This window comes from Lissotriton vulgaris, chromosome 5, assembly GCF_964263255.1.
Source record: "Lissotriton vulgaris chromosome 5, aLisVul1.2, whole genome shotgun sequence".
NCBI classification, from domain to species: Eukaryota; Metazoa; Chordata; class Amphibia; order Caudata; family Salamandridae; genus Lissotriton; species Lissotriton vulgaris.
In genome coordinates, this window is record NC_141693.1 from 302,594,425 (window position 1) to 302,617,920 (window position 23,496).

A 23,496-nucleotide genomic window follows, 5' to 3' on the forward strand; every position below is an offset into this window, starting at 1 on the left:
GAACAAGAACATCCTGATCGACAAATTCCCACTGCCCCGCATAAATGAGATGCTGGCAAAGACTAAAAACCTCAAGTGTTTTTCCACAGTGGACTTATCGTCAGCCTACCACCAAGTGAAACTGCATCCATCATGTTGCCACCTCACGTCTTTCATAACGCCTTTCGGCTGCTACGAGTTCGTGAGAATGCCGTTTGGCCTGGCCTCAGCGGCTGCAGTCTTTAAGAAGATGATGCACAGGATTCTGAAGAACGTCGAGAATGTACAATTCTTCCAAGACGACATCCTAGTCAGGGGAAGAACCAAGCAGGACCACAACGAGAAACTACACCGAGTGCTGCGCACATTACAGAACAATGGACTGACGGCGGAGTGGACAAAGTGCAAGTTCGGAGTACAGTCCGTCACTTACCTAGGTTACGAGGTGAGCGAAAAAGGGATAGAACCAAAGAGGACCAACATGAAAGCCATTCTGGAAGCCCCCACTCCGAGCAAGAAAGAAGATGTTCGATCATTCCTGGGAATGGCCGAATACTACAGCAAGTTCATTCCTCACTTCGCCACAAAAACACATCTCCTACGCCAGCTACTGAAAGAAAAGAACAAGTTCATATGGAGCCAGGATGAACAGACGGAATTCGACACCCTCAAACGGGAAATGCGTGCTACCATTCCCCTGAAGGGATTTGACCCAACGGCAGAATCAATCCTAACAACAGATGCCAGTGACCGTGGTTTAGGAGCGGTACTCATGCAGCAGTCAGAGAACGGTGACACGTCAACAGTCAGCTTTGCCTCAAGGTCACTTGCGCCCAACGAAGAAAAGTTTAGCGTAAAAGAAAGAGAGATGCTGGCTGTGGTTTGGGCAATGGAAAGATTCAGGCAGTACTTGTGGGGAGCGAAATTCCTGGTGAGGACGGACCACAAGCCCTTAGTCAGAGTGCTGACTTCCAGTGGCCACGCTCATGCGACCCCTAGAATCCCGAAAATGACACTGAGGCTACTAGACTTCGTGTATGATGTGGAACACATTCCGGGACCGCAGAACAAAGTAGCAGACTTCCTCAGCAGAGCAGCAGCCATGGAAGAGGCAGATAACCACGAGAAACAAAGATGGGAAGGATACGTGGTAGCCACCATCCAGGATACCGAGAATGTAATCAGTGCCCAGGAATGGGAAGAAGCCTACAAAGAGGACGGCGACTTGGAGGCCATCAAAGGGTACGTGGTCCACGGGTGGCCGGAAAAGAGACACCTCAAGGAAGAACTTAGGAGATACTGGGAAGTAAGAGATGAACTGTTGTTGGCAGAGAATCCAACATTCCTATTGAGAGGGGACAAGGTGATCCCACCACACGGCATACTAGATCATTTGATGTCTTTACTGCATGAGGGGCACCAGGGCATCACAAAGACCAAGGCCCTTGCTAGGCAAGCGTACTGGTGGCCTGCCATTGATGCTCAGATAGAACGATATGTACAGCAGTGCAAATCATGTGCCAAGGCAGACAAATCACAGAGCATGCTAAGACCACCGCTGGGAAGATTCCCAGTGCCGGATGGACCGTGGGAAATGTTATCAGTGGACATAATGGGCCCCATCCTCAACAAAGCAGGAACACAGAAGTATGCCATAGTTCTCATCGATAGATATTCCAAATGGCCGGAGGTAGAGGTGACGGAGAACGTAGACACGGAGGCAGTGGTGAACTTCTTACGCGCCACATTTGTCAGAGAAGGAATCCCAAAGATCATCACGTGCGATAATGGGCCGCAATTCACCTCAGCAAAATGGGTTGCCTTCACAGCAAGGAATGGAATAGAAGTCAGACATACGCCCATCTACCACCCCACAGGAAACGGTCAGGTGGAGCGTTTCAATCGGGTGAACATGGGCACCATTCAAGCGGCTATTAATGATGGATGGACTGGGAGAAAGAACTGGAGAAAATGATCTGGGCCTATCGGATCACCCCGGGGAGCACGGGTTGCAGCCCATTTAAAGTTTTAAGAGGAAGAGAAGCCTTCACTAGAGACAACTTAGCATGGAGGAAACTAGTGGTGCAGAGTAAGTGGTCACCAGCCGTGGTCAGAAGAAATCTGGAAAAAAGCACAAGAAATATGCACGACACACTTCGACAAGAGACGCAACGTTCAAGGAGCAGAACTGGAGAAGGGTGACTGGGTAAGAGTGAAGCTGGCTATCCTCAAGAAAAAGGGAGAGAGGAAATTTTCACCACCCTTGCAAGTACTGGAGCCCTACGCACGGTCTGCCTTGCTCAGTGATGGGAAAGTGTGGTCACAGGACAGAATGGCCAAATGCAGCAAGATCATCAAGTGGGGAGATGAAAAAGAAGAAGGAGCAGAGTATGTAGGAGATGAGGGTGAAGAAGAACGTAGTGGAAGGCGAAATGAGAAGGTAGAAGAAGGAGTGCAGCAAATGGAAGACAGTGAAGGAGAGGAAGGTACGAGCGAGGGAACGAGGAGCTGGTGCAAGGAAGAGAGCAGTGAGGAAGTGATGGACAGAGAGAGAGAAGGCGCTGGGAGAAGGCTGGACAGAAAGGAACTGGAAGAAGGAGGAGGTATTGAAGTAGTGAAAACCAGAGTGGGGACAACTGTAAAAGTACCTGAGAAATTCAGGACTTTGACATGAACTGGAAGTAAGGACTTTATTGTTATTAGTTTGTTATTGCATAAAGGGGGGAGATATGTGGTGGCGCTCTAGTTGTTCCGTCTCCGGAACAGGAAATGCGAAAGCAGGAAGCGGAAGGCGGCCATCTTGTTAGTGGCGTCGACCGCTAGGGAAATAGTCACGGATCCCGGCGCTCCGGGAATAAAGAAAGTTTAAACACTATTAATGTTGTCGGTGTGCTTTGTACATCACCACAAAAGTGCGATAAATATTCAGACGCCAGATCCTACAAAAAGAAAAATTGTTGACATAGGATTCACTGAGTGGACATGAAAAGGTGAAAAATAAATGTTAAAGACCCTCCTGCGCCCCTCACACATACAAATGCGCTATGTATTTGTCAAAGCTATGTTTCTGACACGGTTTGACAATTTTGGAAGAGAGCAGTCTCTTTCGTTAAATTTTATTAAGTTTTTAATGGGATTTTTTTAAATAAAGGATAGACACTGCCGACAACGGGACATTATGCAATCGTTTTGAACGGGAGAAAACGCGCAGTCTCCTTCCTTCCTGTATTCATCCGAGGAGATTTTTCGTGACTACGGGGTTATGAGGAAGCCAAACCACGCCCGGAGAGTGGGCCTCCCGGCGGCTTGCAACATTTTCGGCCGTTTTCCCGTGCGTGGCCGCGTTGGCGCTGTTCCGTTCCCGCGGCCTGTGCGACTGGACGTAGCTCGGAGACCCCCAGAGCCCAACCAGACATGGCGGACAGCGGCAGCAGGTTTGTTTACCTCAGAGGAGCCTTCTTTGGAACCTCTCCCCGAATGTCCGGCCCCCTTCTCAGTGTCCAGCAATCCCTGCCCGAGGCCCCCTCACTTCTCCTCGGCTGTGAGCCGTCTATGGCTCCGCCCCGTCGTTTTTAGAGGCGCTTCAGCCCTGAACTGTCCCGAAAGCAGGATTTGTTTCCCTTTACTGGTTCTCGCTAGTCCCTACTACCCCCCCCCCCCCCCCCCCTGCATTATTCTCGCCAATCCCTTTGATGCGCCTCACTCTGAAGCCTAAAAACGCTGCGCGGTCTCTGCTCAGCCTCCTCTGGCTTCTGTTAGAGCTGGCTCTCCGCCGCGGTTCTCCTGCTGCCTCCATGTGTGCATCTACGCACCCTGTTCTCCTTCCCCGACCAACCTCCCATCCCCGTTGTTTTCACAGCATCCCTTTGCTTTCTAACTTTCGTGTCCACTTGAGCATTCTGCTTCCTCTCTCTACCCCATTATCTATCCAAATTAATTTGGTTTCTAACCCAGTCTCACCCTACTGCTTCTGTATACGAGCTCTCATGTCACGTGATACGTACCCAGGCTTTTTTCACCGACTTCATTTTGTATTGCATTATGGGGCTTGCAGTTTCGCTTCCTTTATTTTTTAGGTGAGATCTATAACATACCCTGTTGGCTTGAAAATTGGGGTGAAGTCGTAGATTTAAGAGGGTGGCCCCATTAAAGTTTTAGACGAAGGTGATGCAGGTTTGCCCCAAAAATGACCGTATTAAAGTCAATGCAGGCATATTGCTTTGTGAGAGGGTGAATATAGTTAAAATTGACGAGTCTGTTAACTCTGCAAGTATATACTCCCAAGTAAGCAAAACAGTACTTGTGAAATTCTAGTGCTGAGACCAATTTTTAAATATATAGTTCTACATACTTACAAGCATTTGTTAATGCATAACATGAAGATTTACAAAAGTGAGCAGGAGAAATGATTTCCTCCTTTAACTGTCGTTGGTGTTGACGGAAGTTTCAAGGGAAAGAAAATTAAAATAACACAATTTTCTGCTTTAAAAAAGTCGTGAGTCTCCACTTTGTGCAGCCTCAGTTGAGTGTTTGGCCTCTATGGGTTTAAAAGTCTTGACCATTTCCAAAGTGTGAGGAGTTTTCGGTGAATTCTGGGGCAATCAGATGATACTAGGGGGTGTTCGTGGTGGGGACTGTAGACTGCCAACAGTGTACCATGGTCACTTCTTTGATTCCTCTGCAGTTGGTTGACAATATCAGTCCTTTGGTTCATTTCACTTTCCAAGCCCAGCAAAGGTGAGCAGTTAAGTCGAATTCTAGGAGTTGAGTAGTGTATGACATCCAGAAGTAAGTATACAAATTGAATGCAATGTGCAGTAGAGGTATACCTATTAAAAATAGTAGTATTTTTTTTGCACTTTGGAAAGTAGAGCATGTAAAAGAGAATGCAACAAAAACAAAGGTACTAGAATTTTCTAGTGGTAAGATATAATCTAAAAACAGTCATAGTCGCCATGTACGAGACGTTTTAAAAAAAAATAGCACATTGTCCTGTGTTCAGCCATTGTCCTTTGGTAATGGATTTAGGTAACATTGAATAGTCCGAGGAGCCCACCAAGTTTCCAGTACTTTTCTATATAAGTGACACAAATCTTAGTTAATGGGATTAGACTGCCAAGCAAAATAAAACAATGCATCAAGCCTTCTAAGGTATATTCTCTGCATCTTTGAAACGAAGTGGTTTTCAGCCCAGGTTTTCGAAACTCTGAGAAAGTACTCCAAAAAGTTAATAATTCGAACCATCTGGAATACACATGGGTATTCTACTCAAGTTAAAAAAAGTTAGTTGAAATGGTTGCTTTAGACTTGATCTCCAGTTTAATAGGGAGATTGGTGGTCCCATAGTTTGTGTTCAGGGCGATGGCGGCAGTTAAATGGGGAAGAGAACAGATATTTGAAGTTCTATTTTCTTTCCGTTCCACAAGTATCTGCCACATACATGTTTTTTCCCGCCAAGAGCATAGGTTTTAGATATGCAGGTTTAAGTATTATTAAAAGAAGGCACAGTATAACCACCTCCTTTAGAGATAGCGGAAATCTCACATATATTTTTCTTGCGGAAAATAAAATTTTATTGTTATGGCTAACGATTAACCTTACATCATTTAAACCTTTGGGTTCTTTAGAGACATCTCAATTTTAGGGTTTACATCTTAATGCCATGTTTCTCTCTAATTATTACATTTAGAAGGCTAATTATCCTATATAGTCGATTTGCCCATGGAACAGCAAGTAGCATATGTTTAAATGGAAATTTATAACATGGCATTCTCTCTCCCCCTCCACCAATCCTCCCCCTCCTCCCCCCCCCAGTCACCTCTCTACAACCATGTTGAAGCCAGTAGTAGAATTCTTCAATGCAAGCGAGGTAGAGATAATTACTTTTTTTTTTATAACATTTTTATTTGGATTTTAATAGAACTCAACAATACAGCATGTCATCAGCAGCGCATCTTTCCACTTTCCCCAGAGATAATTACTGTTCTCCATTATTATTCTTCATTCCATATGGGCGATATCAGTTTTTACTAAAGTTTCGGGCTTGTGTGGTTCCAGGCCAACACAGAAAGACAATGTGGACTTCTCTTGTAAAATCAAAATTGCATGTTGTATGATTTGTATTCGATTCGCTCTGGCTGTCAGTAGCTTCTGTGTTTCAAATGAGCTTCTAGACGTTTGGATGCTATTTCACTAATAGAATGTGTGCTTCATTAGGAGGGATGTGTCCGGCTTCAATTCAAGCAAATTTCTCAGAACCCCTTCATTGCAGCGTATTGAAAAAAAGATTCGAAGCCTTGCCTCAGAACAGGATACTCAACTGTTGAAAGTCTAGGTGTTTGTGAGAAGATGCAGGAAAGGAACACATGTTGTGGCTTAAGATTTTATACTTTCATTTGAATAGAAACATTATTGGTTTACATTGAGTCAACAAAAAAAATAGCAAAAGATAACATGTCTGTGCTTTGATCCACCATCTTATTTACTTATTTCTTTATGATTATTCAAGCACCCACAATACTCGGGGTGTGCTGGTGCTGTAAATGTTCTTACTTCCTTAGTTCTGTTTTGGAAGCCACATTTTTCTCTGCTTTACCTCTCACAGTTTTTAAGGTCTTGGCTACGCAGCGCGCATGCACTACATAGGAGGACCTTTAGCCGTCGCTCTGGTTATTTTCAAGCCCACACTCGTGCTTGTGGCGGCACCCACCTTGCGGAGCCAGCAGAGGCGCGCCACAAGCACGAGTGCAGTGCTTGAAAATGGGCAGACTGCGCGCGCATGCAGCACTCCTGGGCTCTCTCTCTCTCTCTCTCTCTCCAGTCTCTCTCTCTCTCTCTCCTCTCGCTTTGTCTCTGTCTCTCCCGATCTCTTATTTCCATCCTAAATGAGAACATGTTATAAAGTCCAAATCTTGGCAGAAAACGCATTGTTCCAAGAGCGCAGAACACATGCCTGCCCACACCCTCAATCTCAACATGTGCATTTACTAATAGCGCTGGCTGGAAGTCCAAAACTTGGCGTGCCTTTTCTTTTTTTACAGTATTATGTATGTGCCTCTTGGTGATATTTACTCAAACACATTTACGCTTTTCTTTTACACTCTCCTTTCTCCTCATCGTTTTCTTTTCCTACTTCTGTACTCTCTTTTCTGTCTCTTGTTTTCTTGTCTCTTGTCTCAAGCAGCAAAGACACCTACCTGCGGGGGGCGTGGCTAGCAGCCAACGATGGCGGCCGCAGCTTAGGGAGGCTCCTGGGCAGAGGCGGCTTTCCGCGATAAATCCGCATTAAAATCCTGATCTTTACCGGCAGAAAGGGGCGGACCGGACCCGGTGTCCGTGCAGAGAGCAGCGTTGAAGTTTATGCGAGCGGCGGCGGCGGCCAGAACGGGCGAAATCTCGTGCTCGAGAGGCGGAGGAGGAGCTGGGCCTGCCTGCAGCCGAGAGGCCGCGGATTACCGGTGCCTTGGACTCCGACCGGAAGTGTCACGCAAGCGGGGGTGAGTGGCAGGAAGCGCCGGCTCCCCGGGCACGTCACCCCGACAGCACCGCAAAGCTTCCCTCCCGCCCAAGCACAGGGGTGCACACCGCGACAGCCCGCCGACACTCCCCGGACTCACCTGCATCCACCAGCAGCGCGACGGGAGCTGCACAGACTCGACCCAGCGCCGCCATTACCCGGCCACAACGTCGGAAGACGCCAGACCCTGGCAGCGGCCGGCACAGCCACTCAACGGCCGGCAAAGGTACGCGGCAGCCACAGCAGGCGTGGGGTGAAGTAATTACAGGCTCTCCAGCGGAAACACCGGGGGCCTTACGCACGCGGCACAGCCAGTGGGGCAGGGTCATTGCGGAGAGGTGTACCGCGACAGCCCCGGCCGGTGTGAGGCACACCTGAAAGCGCACCGCCGGCCTCCCCCCTTGAATCCGATGCCGGGGGGAGACTTGGCGCCTGGCCTCTACGAACTCCTTACGAGAGCGTCACATAGCTACGCAACGGTGGGGAGACACCACCCCCCACTGCAGTGACCGCATACCTCGACGCAGCCTGCTACCGGAGCGCAAAGAAGCAGCCCTGCACATCCCACGCGCGAGCACTCTACCCACCAGGCAATTCCATTCACGGCGGCACCATGTCCAACAGGGGCCCCAGGAACACCTCAACCCAGGCCAAATTGGACAAATTCGCATATGAGAGGCAATCGCCGCCCCAGGACCAACGCAAGACCGCCGGAAAAGCGTCTGAAACGGAGGGGGCGAAAAAGGCCACGCTTGACGATGTCCTGGCAGCACTGGCCCAAGTGCAAACGACGGTGGGGGCCACGGCAACGGAAGTCACCTTGATAAGAGCGGATCTCCAAAAAATGAATGAAAGGGTCAAACAGGTCGAGGTGGTCACTAAGTCACTGGTTGAAGATGTGTCCGAATTGCAAACTGCGGTGGAACGGCTGCAAACCGATAACAAACTGCTTAGGGACAAGCTGGACGACCAGGAAGGGCGCTCCCGGCGCAATAATGTCCGAATTTTAGGTGTGCCAGAGTCCGAAGACACGGGGGCAATGGACCTCTATGTGGAGGACTTGGTCAAAACTCGGCTCAAGCCCAGGGGACTCTCAAACTTCTTCTCCGTCGAAAGGGCGCATCGAGTTCCGGGAGGAAAACCCAAGTCCGGGGCCGCACCGCGACCGATACTGGCTAGGTTGTTCAATTTCCGAGATCGAGATGCCATTCTGCAGGCCGCTAGAGTGGCACCGGCCATCCAAATTCAAAACTCAAAGATTGCTTTCTTCCCGGACTATACGGCTGAGGTGTCTCTGAGACGGAAAACGTTCCTGGAAGTAAAAAAGACCTTGAGGGATAAAGAGCTGCCGTACTCAATGCTATTCCCGGCTAAGCTGCGGGTGGTGGCGGACAAGAAAGTGTGGATCTTCGACTCCCCTGAAACAGCCCGGGACTGGCTGGAGGGTTGGCACACCGTTGGACGACAGCGCAAAACACACAGACCGGAACAAGACCGTGGAGGAGACAGCAGAACGGGCTCGCAAACATCGGGACGAGTGGAGGGAGCGGGACGCTCACTGGCCCATGGGTTCGAGGGAGGAGGCGAGGAAGACTGAACCCGACCTTGGACTCAGACCACTAAGCAGTCGCCGAACGCCGAACTAATGTATAATTTCCACAGCTGCACGTAGACGCCGGCATGGCTGCCCCAAAAGCCTTCAGGGAAGCCGCCTGCCTGGGGAGACGCTCTCCCCCCTACAAGCAAGTACTCTGGTTTTGGGATGGGTAAAGCACTCTGCTAAGTTGGGGTGGCGGGCAGTTGGAGGTCCGTTAAGCAGGGGGGCAGGGAGGGGGGTTTGTTTTGAACTGTTTATGTTAGGAAAGTGCATAATGGGTCGAAGACAATGTTTCAGTACCTATGGGAATCAGACCATGTTGCTGGGAACGGACAGTGACACTATGCCCCCATGAGGCCTCAGAACACTTTGCTGCGCGACGACGCAGCCGATACACTGGTTACATCTCTGGGGCACTGCAGCATGTACCTAACACCACCTGATGGCTAACAATCCCGCACCGGCAGAGGGGGTGACTCACTCTGACACACAATGCCCACCTCTGACCTTGATGTCCTGGAATGTGAGAGGTTTGGGGGACAAAGTTAAGCGGGGATTGGTGTTGACGGCAATTAAGCGCCTGCGACCTACTGTGGCCCTGTTGCAAGAGACACACCTGGTGGGGGGGGCTACGAAGGCCTTGGATAGGCGTGGCTACAAAATGTGGGCCCACTCTGCATTCACGTCCGGCTCCAGGGGGTCCGGCATTCTGATACAGAAGAACTCACGTTTCATGCCCCTGTCAATTAAAACGGATGATCAGGGCTGCTTTGCGGCTGTGCAGGGACAATGGGAGGGGAAACTCTTTAATTTGGTATCAGTGTATGTGCCACCGGCTTTGCACTCGGTCCACCTCCCAAGACTAGGGGACTTCCTTTTAACTCTCCCCGAGGGTGAGACCATACTAGGGGGAGACTTTAATGCGGTCGCAGACCCACAACTGGACAAACACCCCTCCCCCAACCAGACAGGGGCGGAAACATACTTCCGAAGATTCACCTCAGCCATGGGCATGACAGACATCTGGAGACACTTACACCCAGGCACGAAACAATACACATTCCACTCCGCGGTGCATGGCAGCCTGTCCCACATCGATTATTTCCTGTCACTGGGGGAGGCCCTCTGTCTTGTAGATACTCTGGTGATTCACCCTCGTGGTATTTCAGACCACTCACCGCTCACGCTGACGCTCTCCCTACAGACGAGGGCACGTAAGCGCATTTACCCCATGCACGCAGCATATTTTAAAATCCCACAGGTTCGCAAAGCACTCAAACAAGCCACAAACCACTACTTTCTTGAAAATACCCACTCGGTGCGCTCCCCGGCAACACTACGGGAGGCCCATAAAACGGTTCTGCGGGGACAGGCCATTAAATGTATGAAACTTGTAAATGTATGAAACTTATATAGCGCTGGACTTACCCTGGGGCATCTCCGCGCTTGCTTAGGGAACCCGTCCTGGTATTCCCCTGTGAGATACCCCGGCAGGGTATCCACAAGGCGAAAGCCAGGCATCCCGCCGCGAAGGGCCGATGTGGAGATTAAGCAAGCTATTGCCCAGAGTCGCAGAGTGTGAACCCGTGAGTCGAGAAGGCACCGGAGCGAGAATTATCGAGTCCGTGGGATTATTGAGCCCAAGACCCGCCGAGGCGGGGAATTGAACCCTGGTCCAGGGCTGAAACTCAAGCTCCAGGTCTGCCGCCTCTAACCCCTGAGCCACACTTCTCTAACACTATAACCAGACACAAGAAACAGCAGTCTCAGGAACTGGCCGACCTAGAGATTACGTTGAGGGAGCGGACCGCGACGCACGAGTCCCACCCTTCTCCCACTGCCCTGCACGCACTCACTCTCCAGCAGCAGCTCTACAATGATCACCTGCGGGGGATGGTCAAGGGGCACTTAACCGACACTCAGAATAGGATCTACGAAGTGGGGGACAAAGCAGGGAAAATGCTGGCGTGGCTCGATAAACGTGAGGGTCGCTCCAGGGGGGTCCAATGTCTAAAAGATGAACAAGGGGAGACACACACGGATCCAAGGCGCATAACAGAACTACTTGCGTCCCATTTTGAGCGAGTGTACACCCCGGCTCGTACAATTACGCCTGAGAGCGCCAGGGCGCTCTTAGCACCAATTGTGGTTCGGACCCTCTCGCCGGAGGCATCGTGCGAGCTGGAGGCCGACATCACAGCCGACGAGATCCAACTGGCCATTAAGGCGCTAAACCCGGGCAGGGCACTAGGACCGAATGGGATACCCATAGAATGGTACCAGGTGATGCCGGACACCCTCAGCACGCAACTGCTGGAGATGTTCAGGGACTGCCTGGAGAAGGGTTCCCTTCCACCGGACCAGCGTGCGGCTACCATAATACCAATCCCCAAGCCGGGTAAACCCCCGGAGGACTGCTCCTCCTATCGGCCAATTTCCTTATTAAACGCGGAAGTGAAAATCTTGGCCAAGCTTCTGGCGCAACGGATCCTGCCTCATCTGTCCTCCATTATACACCCGGATCAGTCCGGGTTTATGCCGCACAGGAACACAGCGCTGAATTTGCGGCGACTGCATGGTATCCTGACCAGAGCCGACACCATCACCACACCGGCAGTAATCCTGGCACTTGATGCCAAAATGGCATTTGACCTGGTGGAGTGGGAGTACCTTTTCGAAACGCTGACACATATGGGGTTCGGGCCTCGCTTTCTAGCATGGGTAAAACTGCTGTACACGGCTCCGATGGCTCATGTGGTGGCGAACGGCCACATCTCCCGCACTTTCCCGCTGGGTCGGGGCACACGCCAGGGGTGCCCTTTGTCGCCCCTGTTGTTTGCCATCTCCTTGGAGCCACTCGCGACTCTCATACGAGCCTCCCCCCTCCTCAAGGGTATACCAGGGAACGGGGGTTGGGAAGACCGCCTGTCCCTCTACGCAGACGACATGCTGCTGTATCTAACAGACCCCGGGGAGGGAATACCGGCCTTGCTCCGCATTTGTGACACATACGGCAGGATCTCAGGCTACACGCTAAATTGGTCCAAATCAGAGCTATATGTCCTACGGGGTCCGGCTCCTGACCTCGACGATAATTGCCCGCTGCGTTTGGCAGGATCATCCTTTAAATATCTAGGCATACACGTCACTAAGGACCCGGCTGAATTCGTAGACAAGAATCTGAAGCCGCCCCTGGATAGACTCAAGCGGGATGTGGAATTCTGGTCCGGCCTGCCGTTAACACTCCTCGGCAGGGCGGCGCTTTACAAGATGATGGCGTTGCCGCGCTTCTTGTACGTCCTCGACAATTCACCCTACCCGGTGCCACCCAAATTCTTCCAGAAAGTAGCGGCTCTAGTTTCCAACTTGCTGTGGGGCAACCTCCCGGCGCGAGTGGCACAATCCAAGCTACACAGGGACTGGTATGACGGGGGCATTGCGCTACCGAATCTGAAACTGTATTATTGGGCTGCACAATTGAGGCCCATTAATCAATGGATACACGCACCACATACCGAGCCAGCATTTCACTCGGACAGGGAGCAGTTGGGCGCTGACAGTCTGCTGGGTCCACTATATGATCACCGCAAGGAGCGTACTCTGATCGGCCCCACCAAGTTAACGGTGCAGATATGGCATGCAGCTACAGCAGCTCTGGGCTGGAAGGGGAAAATCACAAGGATGACCCCCCTATGGGACTCTCGCGCATTAGGCAACCTGAGGAACACCAAGGGGTTTGCACAGTGGGACACGATAGGCATCTCCGTGGTGGGTGACCTGTGGGAGAGGAATGAAGTGCTCCCCTTTGCCCGACTAAAAGAACTCTACGAGCTCAACGACAGGGAACTCTACAGGTACATTCAGGTCCGTCACGCACTACTTGCAGCCATTCCAGCGGGCACACAACTCCCAGAGTCCTCACCCTTGGAAGATCGCCTACTCACAGATTACATGCTAGAACGGGCTACATCCCTCACTTACCGTAAGCTCCTCAATAACAGCCCTGACCCCACATTACACCTGAAAGAGAAGTGGGAGGGGGAGGTTGGCGACATGGATGAACATGAATGGAACGCAGCTCTTGGGTCACCTAAAGAAATAGGCATCTCGGCACGCATGCGGCTGGTGCAATTTAAGATCCTGCACAGGGTTTACTATACAAGGACAATGCTGCATCGCATACATAGAGCGTCCCATCCCTATTGTCTGCGTGGGTGTGGGGAGGAAGGCACGTTCTTCCATACTATATGGGACTGCCCCAAGATCCAGGAATACTGGAAACAAGTACTCCGCACGCTTTCACAGGCACTAGATCACTCCATATTACCTGACCCAAGGAGGTGCTTGCTAAATATTTGGGAGCCTACTGACTTGTCCCGGTATGGCCAACTCTGGGTCACGGCGGGGCTAATGGTAGCGAAACGCGACATAGCACAGCGCTGGGGGGCAGCAGAACTCCCAACCAAGTCCCAGTGGTGCTTGAACATGGATCGAGTAATGTTGACCGAGCGAGCAGTATATATCAACCGAGCCTGCCCCGGGAAATGGAATAAGATATGGCTGAAGTGGAATGAGTACAGGGGGGACATCTGCGAACCCTTGCGTGAGGATGAGTGGGATGATTCTGACGATGAGGGCGAGGAGGGCTAAACCTGGGCGGGAGGAGGGAGTGTGGGGGGGGCGTGGGCGGCTGCAGAGGGTCGCCTCTTAGAGCATAAACGAATGAGTCCGAGGGGGTAGGGGCGGGTGGGGAGAGTGGAGACATGTGCGCTGTGGGTGGGCTGTCAGGATCCCAATCTCCCAAGGGACACTAGAGACTTGAAACGCACTGATTCGTGTCAGACCTCACTGTCTTTCCTAACGGTTGTTATTCTGTGTTTGTTGTTTTTCAAAAAACGAAAAAACTCCATCAAAACCTCAGACTACTGCATTGAATAATTGCTCAACTGGCACTTTTATTGTTTCAGCTCTCTACACCAAGACTTTTATTAACACTGTGGTATGATTATCCTTTTTGCTGAAAATCTCTGTGTACAATGATCCTCAGATAGCGGCCGGCCCTCGGGGCTGTAGGCATTCCGCTGTGTGCTATGCAAAGTGCAATAAAGGTTTTGGGAAAAAAAAAAAAAAAAAAAAGAAAAAAAAAAAGACACCTACCTGAAAATTGTATTTTCGTTGTTGTGCATTAGTCATGATTGCATTTTTCTGCGGATTTCCACCTGCTTTGTGTAAAAGTAATTGCAAAAACAGCTTAAATGCAGACACCGGTCATCTGCCAGTTGACACTACCACAAGAATTAAAAGAAAAATTGTCAGCGCCCATTTCTGTTCTAGCACACTTCCCCTGTCACCCCTGCAGTAGAACGGATGCAGCCCAAGAAACAGACGCATGAGCTGGCTCACTTCACATGCTTCACTATTACCCCAACACACAACATGCTAACACGTACCCCCCATACAGTACAAATCACTACAGTCACATTTTGAAACAGGAGGAGGAATTTTCAGGTGTCCACAAAAAAAGTGGTGTGTTTCCACACAAGGGTCTGTGGACTATATAAGAGATTTTAATAGAGCCAGCCTCACGGAGCAGTTTAGCATAGCTACATGTTGCAATGCCAGTCACAATAGTGCCTGTGGAATTTTGGGGTTCTTGCAGCTGGGCCACAGGAAATTATGCCCAGCTGAGAAGTAACATTTCCTTAGTCAAGTCTTGACCAGATTATGTCAGACTGCTAAATATTTTCTCTCCTGAGTAAGGGAGGGCATGGGGTTGTCTAATTGTTTAAGACAATGATAGAGTAGCAGCCTGGCGATGTCATCATATTTGGAGGGAGTTCTTTACCACTGTAACTAGCAAAGACACTGTGTCATGGCAGCATCACTCCGCACCACCACTGCATCACTCAGCTCAACAGCAGCATCACTCAGCTCAACAGCAGCATCACTCGGAGCGACCACAGCATCACTCGGCGCCACCACAGCATCACTCGGCGCCACCACAGCATCACTCGGCGCCACCACAGCATCACTCGGCGCCACCACAGCATCACTCAGCACTACCACAGCATCACTCAGCGCCACCACAGCATCACTCAGCGCCACCACAGCATCACTCGGCACCACCACAGCATCACTCGGCGCCACCACAGCATCACTCAGTGTCACCACAGCATCACTCAGTGCCACAACAATATCACTCAGTGCCACAACAATATCACTCAGCACCACCATAGCATCGCTCAGCACCACCACAGCATCACTCAGCACCACCACAGCATCACTCAGTGCCACAACTGCATCACTCAGCGCCACAACTGCATCACTCGGCGCCACCACAGCATCACTCGGCGCCACCACATCATCACTTGGCGCCACCACAGCATCACTCGGCGTCACCACAGCATCACTCGGCGTCACCACAGCATCACTCGGCACCACCACAGCATCACTCAGGGCCACCACAGCATCACTCAGCACCACCACAACAATATCACTCAGCGCCACAACAATATTACTCGGCATCACCACTGTATCACTCAGCATCACCACAACAATATCACTCAGCGCCACAACAATATCACTCAGCGTCACCACTGCATCACTCAGCGTCACCACTGCATCACTCAGCGTCACCACTGCATCACTCAGCACCACCACTGCATCACTCAGCACCACCACTGCATCACTCAGCGCCACAACAATATCACTCAGCACCACCACAGGATCACTCAGCACCACATCAGTATCACTCTGCATCGCCTTTGCACTAGTACACCACCACATCGTCATCACTGAGCAAGACCTGAGTATCTTTCAGCATCACCTCAGCATCGTCTCCGCACCAGTCACCACCACTACCACCTCAGCATCACTCAGCACCACCTCAGCCTGCCTGCAGAATCTGGCATCTGTTGATTCTCCCCTAGCGTCTGTCCGCTGCTAGTGTTATAATACAGGTACTAGTTCCCAACCTTCACCCGCTGATTGTTTATGCCACCTCAAAACCTAACAACCATTGGAATAGGCAGAAAAAAGTTGCCAGCTTTGCAAGAACAAAAGAAAACAGGAAATTTTTTATTATAAATACTTTTTTTAATATGGTCGTTCAGCTGTACATAATGCCTTCTTATTCATATATAAGGAAACAAAAATGCTTCTGAGACTTTTTTATTATAACTTTTCAGCATACTGCACAGCAGCCACACTTCTCTACAGCACAGCTTGAAGACATTGGCAAAGTCAATAGCTCTGGCTAAACACTAATAAGGCCCCAAAGGCGAGACCTATTGGCTATGCCAATGCTTGTTTGGTTTACTCGTAGCTGCTAAGCCATGTAGATGAGGAATAATACATATGACTCAATTTAACATAATGGGTGCACTGTCATGTAATATATTCTGCAACAAACGCTATGTCTGTAACAACAGTGATTTGTGTGCACTCTGCACGTGCTTGATTTTGCTGAAAGCCAATAAAAATAAATCAAATTTCTCTGCCTCTAATGAAATTATAAAGTTCCTTTGAGATAGCAAGGTAAATATGATTTAGTCATTCATATTTTTCCACTGTTGTAATTTTTTATTTTTTATTTTGCATAGGGTGCTTATCGACCCACAGCAAAACGAAACTGGAGAACTCCCCATGCCGAATCTAACTCCTAGGCATCGTGAACTTATTCCCACACCTTTGGGGCCTGTAAGTACTGCTAAGGTCAAACAAGCATTTGCAATGCAATCGGTCTTGCATTAGTAAAAGTTAGAGCTAACGGATTTTAAATAACAATCTTTCTTAGCAATGTTTTTTTGTAAAATATATCCCAGCAGTAGCATAAGCAATAAAAGAAAATTCAAGAAGTAAGGATGGGGTGTAGTACCACCCCTCTTATTTTTTTATAGCTTAGACTGTAGTTTCTCGGTATGAAAAAGTACAGGCTTACTGTGAATACATGGCAAGCACAAAATCTAGTTATACTGAAGTGCTGTTCAAGCGGTAGCATATTTAATACAGCATCCTTAATTTTAGTTTTCGACCTGACTAAATAATGAAGTAATACTATTACAAAATGTGCCACAATATGCTGCATAATTTGGCTTTTTTGCAGCATAATGTTTTCAATACTGCTGCATAATTTGGGCCTTTCTGATGCATAATTCTAGTAGCTTTGCCTATATGGCAATTAGGCAGTGCCAGATGGGCTGCTTTGTGAGGTCAATGAAAGGTCTGGTGTTTTGACTGTTTATGTGCATGTTTTATGTTCTAGTGGCACAACAAGTCAACTGTTTTCAGAGGTGTTTTGTATAGTGTGATGTCGGCATATGTAATGGTTGAAATGCCTTTGCCAAAGTGGCAATTGCTTTACATGTGCACTGCTGTACATAGCTACTCACACCAGTTAATATTTTTTTTACAAGTATTTTATGCAGGTTTACACTATGTGTAGAATACAATAAACGGAAAGCAACTCCACACACACAGACAAAAGAAACATAGCAAATGAGACTGCCCTAAATCAATCATCTATACTATACTATTATAAAGAGAGAACACAAACCTTTGAGCCAGGTAAACTACAAAAGTAATGCACCAATCACTACACCCAATACACCATTTGAAAGGGGAGATGTGGCAGAAGGACATAGGCTATAGATATGTACACCATATAGATTAAAAAAGCAAAAACGCCAAAAGTGGTAAAGTAGTCCCTTGGGGGCGTGGCCGTGGGCGTCTCAGACATCAAATGTGGGCGTTTACAGGGCCATGCCAAGTGCAAATAACAAACATAGGCCAAGCGACTTCACAACACACTTACATATGCACACACAGAGCGGAAATGCGCTTTCACTGAATTTAGAACTCACAATATGCAGACATAGAGCGGAAATGCGCTTTCAATGAATTTCTAACAAACATTTGCAAATCCCAACACATACAGCGGAAATGCGCTTTCAATTAATTTAAATTCACACATACAGCGCGGTAATACCAATATACAAAAACAGCAGAGGTGCGCGGTATAAGAAATATACACACATTTGTTGCAGTTACCCAGACAACATTGACGCCTTCGCATTAAAAACCGGGCGGGCCTTCCATCGACGAGGAGTGTCAAATGACGCCACGATTAATCGCATACTACACCAATCACAACGCACTAAAGAAAACACACACACGACTGCAGCTTACCAAAAAAAAAGTCTTTAACCATTGGCCATTGACCAACGACGTCACAGGGGGGTAAACACGAACAAAAAAGCCGACATTTCTTAACGGAGAAACGCAATCAACTGCGCATTCACAAGACTTTCCTCACATCTTGCGGACAAGATAAAACGCTTACAATAAGACATACGAATAACGAAAATAACACAACTTCCCATAATCACTCGAGCACTGCCAGGACTTCACCACACAATTGACAAAACGAAAGGGAAACTTCTTTGAAGGGATACAAAAACGAACACACGTAAAAAGCGTTTGAAAGAAAAAAAAACATTAAACAGGTGACACAACACTTTCCTCACATCTTGCGGACAACATAAAACGCGGAAAACAATACATACGAATTAAAAAAATAACACAAGTGGGCCAAATCAGTTGAACAGGGCCAGGACTTGCACAGACAACTCTTCTGCGGGGCGGGCGGGGGCCCTGAAGCAGCCTTTTGCTCCCGGACAATGTCGGGACGGGCTGCTAGTAAAAACTTAAAGCTGTCAAGTGTCACGATCTAGCTTATTTGTTAAGGAAGCCTAACAAATAATTAACTAGCATAATAAAGTAGATAAGCTAGAATTTATTTTCTTTTGTCTTGTGACCTGCGCCATGGCGAGTCTCCTGGCATGCAGCCTGCAGAGCAGGAATGCATAATGGCCTGTAAACTGCAGCACCCCGAGTGTGTTTAGAGGGGGCTAGGCCAGTGCTTAATGATCTTCTTCTTTTTTATAGAGTTTTATAAAGCGCAAAATTCACCCGTGTAGTGTTGCGGACAGTTGGGGTGTACCACTGCCGCACACGCCCCCTCCCACTGTTACTAGGTGTTCTACCCCTGGAGCATAAGGGGTCGTTGGTTTGTTCCAGGCATATGCGTGGATACCCAAGTTATGCAATAAAAGGCCCGGGGCTCTGGGCGTGGTCAGGTTAGTTGGCCGCCACCAACTACACCACACTTGTCCTGTGTCTTGAAAAGATCATCGCCACCCATGGGATTATGAAAGAAGTCCGCACAGACAATGGACCCCCGTCCAATGGCAGCGAGTTCACAGAGTACCTGCAGAGCCACAGCATCAAACACAAACGGATAACACCAAGATGGGCGCAGGCGAACGGCGAGGTCGAAAGGCTAATGAGAACTCTAAATAAAGTCATTCAAATTGCAGTCGCCGATGGCCACTGTCTGGAGCTAGCCATCTACCAGTTTCTCCGAGAATATCGCCAGACCCAATCACTGCACCACAGGAATCGCCCCAAACCGACTATCATTTAACCGAGCTATTGCTGACACCATCCCACACCATCCCAGGTGGGAGACGGCCCCAAATCCCAGCAACCGGTCCATGGAACAACGCAGCAAAAACAACCAGGAAGCATCCCGAAGGCGGAGGGCCGCAGACAGCCCCATTCAAGTCGGCGACGCAGTCCTCGTGAAAGATCGCCATCCCGGCGGGAAGTTCCGCCTGCCGTTCGAACTGGACCCCTGGAGAGTTACCGAAGTGCACGGAACGATGGTCACAGCCGTCAGGGACGGAGAGGTAGTCGCGAGAAACGTTTTGTTTTTCAAACAAGTACCTGAAAGAGGAGAAGACCTGGAACCGGACGACTGGCACCTAAACCACGCGGAACCGGACGACTGGCACCAAAGCCCACCGCGCAGGCCATCTGAACCAACCGAGACAAGCACCCCCACACGCCGATCCGATGACGTCACCCCGAGCAATGGGGAGCCAGCGAGACCGGCGGAAGCCCCCAGCGCCGCCGAAACCAGAGAAGCAGAAGAACATCCCCCAGCCACAGCCGAAGGTCGCAGCCAATCGAGATACAGTCTACGTCCCTGCCCCAAGCCTTCCCAGAGGTACCGAGACTTTGTGGCCCAGTGCTGGCGTTGAGATGATCTAGACGACAGACATCGCCGAGAGCGAAGTAAGACTGTTAAATGTTGTGCTTTTGATGTTTTGGATTTGTCAGTAACTTCAGAGACTGTATCATAGACTGTATAGCGGACTTTGGCGAACATAGCAGCCTGTATAGACAGCAGTTCCACTCATCAAGAGACATTTGTGTGTTTTTCCTTCTGCCAGTTTTTGTTTCATCCCTAGGTAAAGGAGGAATGTAGTGTTGCGGACAGTTGGGGTGTACCACTGCCGCACACGCCCCCTCCCACTGTTACTAGGTGTTCTACCCCTGGAGCGTAAGGGGTCGTTGGTTTGTTCCAGGCGTATGCGTGGATACGCAAGTTATGCAATAAAAGGCCCGGGGCTCTGGGCGTGGTCAGGTTAGTTGTCCGCCACCAACTACACCACACGTGTCCTGTGTCTTGTCTGCCTAGGCCCCAGACTGGGACACTACAACCCGAAGGTATCTGGTATCAGAGCGCTTTACATAGCACCAGTTGCGTTACATTAGGACACATTAATTTTTGTTAGGCACGATTTGATCTGTTTGTTTGTTTCACTTATGGTGCATAGAATGGATTTAAAGTAGCCTTTTTAGGCGATACCCTCCCCCCCGCAGGCATAAAATGTGCCTTTCAGTTTGAGTTTGTAATTGACCATTGGCAGGGGTCCTAAGAAATAATAACAAAAGAAAATATATGCCAGACCAAGTAAACTACAGCATTATATGGGTTCTTAAAAGTGGGAGGGGAGGAGAGCGTTGGAGGGAGAAGAAGAGTGAAGGGGGCGGGTGGGCAGCCAGTGAAGGGGAGATGGTAGGAGAGATAAGAAACAGTGCTAATTAAAAACAAGCACTGTCATAGACAATAGGTCACGCCTTTGGGACCTATAAGTATTTGGCCATGCAACAGTTGATGTTGTTGCACCATTGTTGTTAAATTATTCCCATATGCACTTTAATGCAAGCACTCCATTCTCACCACTCTGCACAGCGTTAGCTACTGAGAATACCACCGGAAATTGCTCAATCTAACCCCACGTGACACCCTTGTTGCAAAAGAGCTGTGTTTAGAGAAAGCCAGGTGTAGAGAAACAAATTTCGCCACGCCTTGCACCACCCTTCTACAAGTAAATACTACAGCATGCCTGCAAGCAAAATGCAGAGCGGGCATCTAGTACAGGCAGAGAAGGAAAGATGAAATGCGGTTCAAAACAAAGGTTAGGTTCCCTCCGCACATCCAGGGTAAGGGTAGTATTTTTAATAAGTCAAGGTTTTACGCTGTACAAGTTCCACTTAGTAGTATGTAGTAACATGCAATCAATGATGGGTTCCTATCATTCCCCTTCAGCCCATCGCATCAAGAGCACTCCTTATTTTCTCAAAGTTCATTCTACATGTTGTGCATATTCAAACTTAATCAAAGGTATTGAATTATATCAAAGAAAGTAATATCAACATTTCCATCAAGGAAGTACAGAGTAAAGAGGAACTATAAGCCACGCGTACTCCAAAGGAAACCAGAGGAGGAACCAGAACTGAATATAGTGTATGGGGTCCAGACATACAGTGATGGAACATGAAAAATTGGCCACCCATACTGTAAAGATGAAGAAAAGAACTGGCCATGCTTAGCATAGGTGCTGCACTAGACGAGGAAGAGTATATATACAATTGGGGAGTCGGGGCAAATATACCAGACATGATTGCTGGAAATGAGGGCAAGAATTTCACATATGATGCATGGTAGCACAAGAGATCTGTTCGGCAGTGTTAGGCTTAGGCTTTGCAGCGTTGCCTCGGATGGGAAACAGCGGGTACCGGGAATACCAGGCAGCGAGGCACCAGGCGCCTAACTGTTAACCGACAAGAGAGAAGAATAGATGAGGGGGAGCTAATTGATGGTTAGTCAAGCCGCAAGGAGAAGGGAAAGGAGGTGAACATGGGTGCAACATACAGATGCAGGTGACTGCTTTAGACAGACAGGGAGGGAGCTTCAGGGAGGCGGGAAACAAAGAGATACAAAATGAGGTGCTGAAAAAATACCAACGGTCATACAAGATGCAGAGTAGGCAATGGAGGAAGGCATGGTTTGGGCATTTAAGATGTGTGTGGCCAGGATGCAGCCACTGAAGGAATTGTAGGAACAGGATGTTCTAAGGTGCAGGTAGTGGCAGTAGCACAATTTAGATAGAAATTAGGTGAAAAGATTACCATCAAGTTGAGGAATTCTCTGCCGTTCCAGCTGAGGCAGGAACCTTCGTAAAACGCCTTTCATAAGAAGCCCAAAATATGGCTGTTTCAATTTGTTCTCGTACAAGGTCATGTTGGGTAAGGTAGGGTGGTGGTAGTTCGCTGATTTCGCATCTATTTATTGGTGAGGATCGTTGGGCTGTAGGTTTCTGGGTATTCCTCCAGCTCAGGAACATGCCTTTGGGAGAAACTATGCGCGTTATAAATCAGATTATTATTAAAAGATCATCATTCACCAGTTCAGTTTTTGCACTTGAACGAGGGAAGGTTTTAGATGGGCAGTCTAGTTACACAAAATAGCAGCCTCCAGGAACGGAGGAACGGTGTATTACACATTCTGTTGCCTCGGAGCACCTGCAGGAAAAGGCAGTGGAATAAAACTTCCTTAGATCCAGAGTCTGGACTCTAGAAAAGCGCAGGCATGCCTGTGCATTCTCTGGTAATCAACTAAGTCCCTTCTATGACGAGATCAACAACTGTCCCAAGTAGCTGTTACTTATGAATGGGGGTCTTCAGTGCCTGTACGAAAGCGTTCTACTAACTACTTAGGTATTAACACATTATGTTAATAGGTTTATAAAGCACAACTGCTACTCTAGTGGACATCCTACTCTCAATTCTCAACAGAACCCCTCTCCACCCCCTCCCCACCTCCCCCAACAGATCACTAAAATAGGATTGTTGATGCTTATGAGCGGGTGTTGGCTTAAAATCCATAGATTTCAATGAACGAGAAAGCCCGTACCAAAATTTGGTTGCTAATTCACTCAAATCACTGATAAATCTCAGCATCCACAGTGGGCTTTCTTTAACCGAGGCAATTCTAGGTAGTGATCTTGAGCTGAATAAGCATCACGAGTTGGACAATATTTCTGAACATTGGTTGGAGGTTTCTACACGGTGCTCCCTCCACCCCCAAGACATAAGACATTGCAGCAACCGCCTAATATGTGCACATATACCGCAGTCACTCGAGATTGTGAATCAGACACATTAACACATTTCGCGCATCTGAAGCTTCCTGGTGCCCGTCTTAGGTGTTTCC

General features: G+C 48.8%; 1 protein-coding gene across 1 annotated transcript in view; it reads left to right on the forward strand.

Annotated features, from left to right (window-relative positions):
* The first annotated feature begins 3,154 nt into the window (after nt 1-3,154).
* Nucleotides 3,155-23,496, forward strand: part of LOC147710777 (uncharacterized) — a 209,306-nt gene continuing 188,964 nt past the window's right edge. Inside the window, exons 1-2 of the mRNA XM_086921523.1 lie at nt 3,155-3,413; nt 16,694-16,790. Coding sequence (XP_086777649.1) covers nt 3,394-3,413; nt 16,694-16,790 — 117 coding nt within the window. The 5' untranslated portion in view covers nt 3,155-3,393. The remainder of the gene's footprint in view (nt 3,414-16,693; nt 16,791-23,496) is intronic.